Here is a 7,500-nt window from a genome sequence, read left to right on the forward strand (position 1 = left end):
TTTGAAGAATTTTTCTCTTGTATATTCTGTTCATGTATATAGCTGACAGAAGAATGTGAAATTAATATACAAATTGAGTGAAAAAATGAATTTGTTATGTTATCTTGTTACATCATAATTTGATTATCAACTATGATTTTCTATGCAAACCCTACCACAAAATAGTTTCCTCATATTCATAATAATCCGAGGAAAAGATGATTAGAAAAATGGGATTGCTTAGAGTATCTGAAATATATGTAACTTATGATTACCTATAGTGTGACTTGATAAATTAGGTTAATCATTAAATCATTAACCTTCAGAATTTAGATGTTTATTACATACAAAGATTAGATACTTGAGACTTTGTATAAAGAGGAAGGCAAAAGTTTCGTAGTCTGATGTGATTAAGTTATTACATTTTTGATAAACTTTCAATAATTCTCTTGATTGCTGTTGTGTAACCTTATCATGCACCAGTTTAATTTATGACAACAATTTTACTGGTGAAAATTATATTGCCTAACAAGTGATATTTGCTTAAAGTTAGGTAATATTGTTCATGATTTTGTATTTCACTCTTATGATTTTCAAATTTTTATGTTGGTTGATATTTTTATGGAATCATTAATATTCTTTTGATGCTCTGTGGGTAGAAACTCTCAGCCAACTGTATTTTTCTTTGTTTTTGTAGATTTGGCAACAACTGATGGAAAAACATCAATGATAATGGCCGTTATCATTAACATCATTTGAGGAATTTAATCAGTAATTGAAATTGATATGATGAGTAGTTTTGTTGACAATCATACCCTAAAGTTATAGGAAAAGCAGTGGAGGCCTTGGTGACGTAAGATCACATTACTTCCAGGCCTATTTCTAGCTCCTTTCTTAAGGAACCTTCTCCAACATTCTCCATTTTCTCTCCATATCTCTCTCTCTCTTTACTGTGTATCTGTATTTCTTTCTCTTTCAGTTGTTTATTTTTTCTCATGTATTCGCTTACACATTCTCTCTTTTTGTTTTTATCTTTACCTTTCCTTCATTGGTTCCGTCTCTTTCTCTAATTTATACATTCGTGCTCTTCCATCTTATACCCTCCTTTTCTTTCCCCCTTTAATTTATTCATCCATTATCTCTTTTTCTGTTATAGGATTCCTCTCTTAACTTGATCTGCTACTCCTTATCAGATACAGACTTTTATTGTCTATAAAACAAATTTATCCAAAGAACTGAAAAAAATTCAAAGGAAATATTAGCTGCAACAATGGTATTTGGTCACCTGCTGTGATATCATCATTGCGTTTTTCTGGAGTTCTGTGGCTTGGCGCAGTTTTAGGGCGATTTCCATCAAAACTACTTATCAGTCCAAATTCACTTCTTGATGAGAATATTAAATAGTATCAAAGGATAGATTTTGGAAGTTCAAAAAAGGGACCAGTCAACACTTATTATTTGATATTTCAAAGTTGTACATACCAAAAGTGTTAATAACTCCAGTATCATATACAACTTTTAGGTGTGAGGTACATGTTCAAATGACTTGGTGTGTGTGTGTGTGTGTGTGTGTGTGTGTGTGTGTGTGTGTGTGTGTGTGTGTGTGTGTGTGTGTGTGTGTGTGTGTGTGTGTGCATGCAAACATGTGCACCTGCATTTGTGTGTGTCTTTGAGTATATATGTGCGTATGGCTGTGTGTTAGCATAGAGATGTGTATGTGCGAATCTTTCTCATTCCCCTTTTTCTTCGTTTCTCTTTCTCTTCGTCTTTGTCTTTCTTTTTATTTCTCTCTGTCTATCTCTAGAAAAACTAAGAATATTAAAGTCATGTATTTTTCATTTGCAACATTTGAGTGAGGAATGAAAATGGAAAGTGGAATGGATGATGTATGTAAAATATGGTGTGTAGCAACTGTAGAATAGACCCATGAAGAATTTCTTTGTAATTGATGGATTTGCAACATAGTATTGAATGTATTTTAAATTTTTGTTATAGTGTTATTACAGTTTTTTGTGTTTTTCTGTTTTCTACCTTGATAGAAAATTATATAAAGCCATCATGCATATTTTCCCATATTACATTTTCTTCCCATTTTACCCTCTCGTGTGTAAAATAGAAAATTTTGAAAGGTCATGGAAAAGAAGAAAATTTAGTGTACACACCAAGACACTGCTAGTGACGAAAGTGGTGTTTTCAGGGAGAATAAGTGGCAGCGGATTCAGATGGGGGTTTCGTAGGCCCCCTTTGAGATCACCTCGACGTTTCGACTTCTTTTGATCGTGAAGGATATGGGCAGCCATGGTACTTAGCTAATTGGTGTGACAGGGGAGAGCTGTGAATCCGGCAGTGGAATTGATAGTTGTGGCTGAACAATCCCTGTATGAAAAGATATAGGATGGGATGAATGCAGTACTTGAAGAAATACTGTATTAATACCTTTTTTTTAGAGAGAGAGAAATGATAAAACATAAATGCATCAGAATTGATTATTGAAGATGACTACTAGATATCTAAAGTGAACTATTACTTAGAAAGAATTTTCACATGAAACAGAGATAGATCCATAAGAATATTTCCTCAAAACAAGCAATTAATCTTAAAAAATCATAATTTATCTCTAATATTTTCATTCAGGGATTATAGATGATACAGATAATCATACATAGTTACATAACAATCGATTCATACCAATAAGATTATATATAAAAAGAAAGAATTGGAAAAGATCGCCATCACATCTCTCCCCGAGATAGGTTGCTGTAGAGAGAGGTTAGGTCTTGCTGACTGACCTGGAGAAATTGCATGACCTAAGGCTACAGGTTGATGTGTTGCTTACTGTTGGGCTGAACAAATCTCATGGACAGTACTGATAAATCTATAACATAACCATTATATGTCTTTCATTTCTTTTAATATTAATTGTTGTGGCATTGATTGTAAAAATTATATATAAAAAAAAATTACAGGGTAAGTAATTTTGGCTGATATTACTGGCTGCATTTCTTCTTCTTCTTTCCTTTTCTTATTGCCTTTTGTTAATACTCCCCAACATCTGAACAGGATGTCTGGAGCGGTTTTATACGTAGCATTCATGGGTAATGAGGTGCGCCTTACTGAACTTCTGTCAGAGGGATTGTGAACAGTTCTTGATATACAACTTACATGATATTTAATCACATGTGAAACTACATATGCATTACTGTATATACATCTCACTTTGGTTAAATGTGTGAGGGTTAGAGTTTAGGCAAAATAATGCACACAGTTTATATTTGTAGCTTATAAATATGATGGGAAAACCAGGAAGCACTGGAGAGGGAATCAAACATGATATAGACTAAAAAAATTGGATATTATCATGCTCTCCATTCATTCAAATGTAACAAAAAATATTTATATGTTAAGAGGTTAATTACACATTTCACAACCATCATTCATCTAATTACATTTGATTATTCATATATTATTTTTTGATAAAATGCATCTAAATCATAGTATTTCTTGATTATATATTATTAATTTTTGGTAAAATGCATCTAAATCATAGTATTTCTTGATTATATATTATTAATTTTTGGTAAAATGCATCTAAATCAAGTATATGGAAATATAGAAAATGCCTGGTTGCTTTCAGGAATAGGATATTGCAAATTTGATAAAGTGGAGATGAAATCACGTGAAATTTTGTAGTAGGTAATCATGATGCAGTCATGCTGGTCACTCTCAGTTTATTATCTGTATGGAGGTTAGATCTGAGTTAAATCAATGTTTTTTTACTACTAAAGTTGATATATAGGGATTGTGATATGAAAATTTCACATACTATTATTTACTATTGTCTGCAGCATTATAAAAAGTGTAAGCCTCAGCTGTTCCTTCAATTTATTTGTTTTTCCATGATATAAAATAGGTACATATCATCTTTTGAATTTGACATAAACCTATACATTTAAGGTAACTTTTACCTTGTGACACACCCCTTTCCGAACCCCAGACGTAGCACCTATAACCTATGTGATGAACGCTGATTTTGGAAATTTTACCGTTCGCCTTTTATGTGTCTAATTTATATCCTCTTCATATATATAAATTTAACTAATGATTTTTTTGTAGATAATATATGGTATTTAATATTAGTTTTCCTAGTTTTAGAAAGTAACCGTGTACCAGATTAACATATGCATCCAATGAGTGTTCTTATGTTGTTTTATAATTTAAATATTGAGTATGGTAAAGGAGATTTCTCCCTAATAGTTTAGATAAATGATATATGAAGATTCTCTTTGTAATTCAGTTTTCTTGATTGTTAGCAAAAATTATTCAGTAATTTTATACACCTATACTTAGGATGCTCTCATGAATATATACAGATAATAACATAGCCAACATTCTTTTCTTAGCTTTTATATTTGCTTATATATGTATATATATATATGTATATATATATATGTATATATATATATATATATATATATATATATATATATATGTATATATATATATGTATATATATGTATATACACATACATACATACATGCATACATACATACATGCATACATACATACATACATACATACATACATACATACATACATACATACATACATACATACATACATATATATATATATATATATATATATATATATATATATATATATATATATATGTATATATATATACACATACACATACACATACACATACGCATACACATACACATACACATACGCATACACATACACATACACATACACATACACATACACATACACATACACATACACATACACGCATACACATACACACACAACACACACACACACACACACACAACACACACACACACACACACACACACACACACACACACACACACACGCACACATACATAAACAAACATACATACATTCTCTCTCTCTCTCTCTCGCTCTCGCTCTTGATCTCTCTCTATCTCTCACTCTCTCCTCACTCTCTCTTCTCTCTCTCTTCTCTCTCTCTTCTCTCTCTCTTCTTTCTCTCCTCTCTCTCTCTTCTCTCTCTCCTCTCTCTCTCCTCTCCCTCTCCCTCTCTCTTTCTCTTTCTCTTTCTCTCTCCCTCTCTTCATTTTTCTCTTTCCTCTCTTCTTCTCTCATTTATTTCCAGCAGCTCTCTTTCTCTCTCTCTCTTTCTAAGTTTTGACTCTCAATGCAAGTCAGTATAATAAATACAGTGAGACAAAATGAATATAACAGATATGATTAGATATAGAATTCATTATGAAAATTGTTTTTATGTCCATTGTTCTATTGAAAATCAAATTTACTCTCAAAATATAGCCAGAAATGATGAAAGCATTATGACACATAGACACAGAAACACACAACACAACAACAGGACACGACGCGACTCGACGCGACACGACACGACACGACACGACACGACACGACATGACACGACACGACAACACACATGATATATATTAATCTATACAGTATGATAACAATAATGTTTTCATAAAGTTTCTTCTTTGGAGAATAAGAAATATAATGAAATGTTTTATAGATTTAATCAGGAAATATAGTTACCACTTTAGAACAAAAGAGTGCTATTTTTTTTTAGAAAGTGCATACAGTTTATAATCCTTATTAAAGGATGCTGATTTTCTTTTGTAAATAAATGATATTTTTAAGAATTATAAAGCTAGTTAATGAAATCACAAACAAGCTGGAGTCAAGTACTCTTCAATGAAATCATTAATAACAGGTTGCTGAAACTTTTTTTATATAATAAAAACAAACAAACCAAAAAAAAGGAAAATAGGTAGAAAGGTATTTTATATTTAGATATCATTTGATTCTATTTTTTTCCTATTTTTGATACCTGCTTGCAAAACATTTTTTTTTTTACAAAGGCAGTTTCAGTGAAAATTCTCTGCCTGTTATCAATACTCATTTTTTTCTTTTTACATTTTGTTAGTATTTTTTCCTCTATTGTTATATCTTAGTTTCTGCCTTTTACCAAGTGGAATCTTCCCTCAGCAGATGTGCCCTGGCCAAAGGAACGTCCACGAGATCTTCGGCTCCAGATAACTACCCTCTCTGGACCCCACGTTCACGACACCCCAAAGATCACCACCACTATCCCCCGGACGCACGCACCTACTCACACCTCTTCGGGGGACGCCAGAACCTCTCCGGAAAAGCGTATGACTCCCGAAAAGAGGAAAAGCCGGGGGAGTAGCACTGAAGAGAATGAGGAAAAGCGCAGGAGCTGTGAGGTGGAGGCTCACCAATGGACACCGCCTCGACAGACCATCAACATAGGCTCAGGTAGGGCTCGGGGCCTCCTGTGGCTGCGTCTGACATCTAGGCTGGGGAATATGTAATAAATGAGTGGGGTTTACATTTCCTGTGAATCTGATCATTACTTCTGTTTGAAAGGGAATGAATTAGTTATGTGAAGGTGCGCTGCCAGGACTTTTTGTTTTTATTATAGAGCGCAGCATAAGCAAATAGATTTGACTTACATATTGTACTGATATATGTATTAGATGAATGTGGGCTTCATAAGTTCAAAAGAATCACTGCAATGTCATTATTTTTATTCTTATAAATTTGATTGTTGATATTTAGTAACTTTAATGTTTACTGAATTGATAAAGATTTTCCTTTTTTTAATGTATTACTTGAAAAATAAAATCTTTCTCTCTGTTCTATTATTTGTACTTGAGAATCTATAGTAGAGGGAATATTTTATTTGATAAAGGAAATACCATGGATGTTACTAAGAGCCCATGCTTTAGATGGATACCAACATTTTTACTTTTTTTTTGATGAAGGTATATGCAGTGTGGTATCTGTGAGGGAGGTGATGAAGTAAAAGAGAATGTTGACAGCAGTGACTTTAATGATCCTACCCTTTGAAGAATATGAGTATGGCAATTTTTTATTTTATTTTTATTTTTTTGGCTTTTGGTCCTTTTTTAGATTGTTTTATTTTGTCTCTAGGGAATGCTTTGAATGCATTTTAATAACTATAATGACACTAATATCCATAAATAGGGAGAAAATTCCTTGTTAGAAATGTTAGTTGGTTTTAACATGCTTATTTTACGCGACTTTTCCATGATGATTTTCAAGTGAGAGGCATGGATACTATACGTTTCTTATCTGGATCTTTAACACATACTAATTTAGTGGATTTAATGCCACTGTAAACTGATTAGGTTGACAAAGGCTGCAGCTTCACTCCTAAATGGCTAGCTTTAGGTGTGTGATATTATTTATGTGTACCCTATGATTATCCTGTGCATCCAGATCTTGTGCAATATTTGGAATCAATTCTGTTTTGTTATATAGGTATACTAAATTTACACTCACTCCTTTGTAAGAGAAAGAGAGAGAAGTATAGAAGATACTTGTTGACAAGATTACTTCGTCAGGTGTAGAATTCTGATATTTGACAAGACTTGGGTGTATTACCATTATAGACAAACCAAACTAGAAATGAAATTGATTGTAAAGGCACAGAAATACTC

General features: G+C 32.5%; 1 protein-coding gene across 15 annotated transcripts in view; it reads left to right on the plus strand.

Moving 5' to 3' along the window:
• LOC113825142 (tyrosine-protein phosphatase vhp-1) overlaps positions 1-7,500 on the plus strand; it is a 157,757-nt gene that overhangs the window by 136,544 nt on the left and 13,713 nt on the right. For 8 of the 15 annotated variants that reach the window (XR_011398668.1, XM_070123854.1, XM_070123855.1 and 5 more), the window contains one exon: positions 6,002-6,292. Coding sequence is in view for 12 of the 15 variants with exons in the window: in XM_070123854.1 (XP_069979955.1) it covers positions 6,002-6,292 (291 nt within the window). In the remaining 3 variants the exon portion in view is untranslated. Of the gene's footprint in view, positions 1-6,001; positions 6,674-6,801; positions 6,896-7,500 lie in introns of those variants that run through there. The other 7 variants (XR_011398670.1, XM_070123856.1, XM_070123851.1 and 4 more) reach the window with 3 other exon arrangements.

Source organism: Penaeus vannamei, chromosome 7 (assembly GCF_042767895.1).
Source record: "Penaeus vannamei isolate JL-2024 chromosome 7, ASM4276789v1, whole genome shotgun sequence".
Lineage (NCBI taxonomy): Eukaryota > Metazoa > Arthropoda > Malacostraca > Decapoda > Penaeidae > Penaeus > Penaeus vannamei.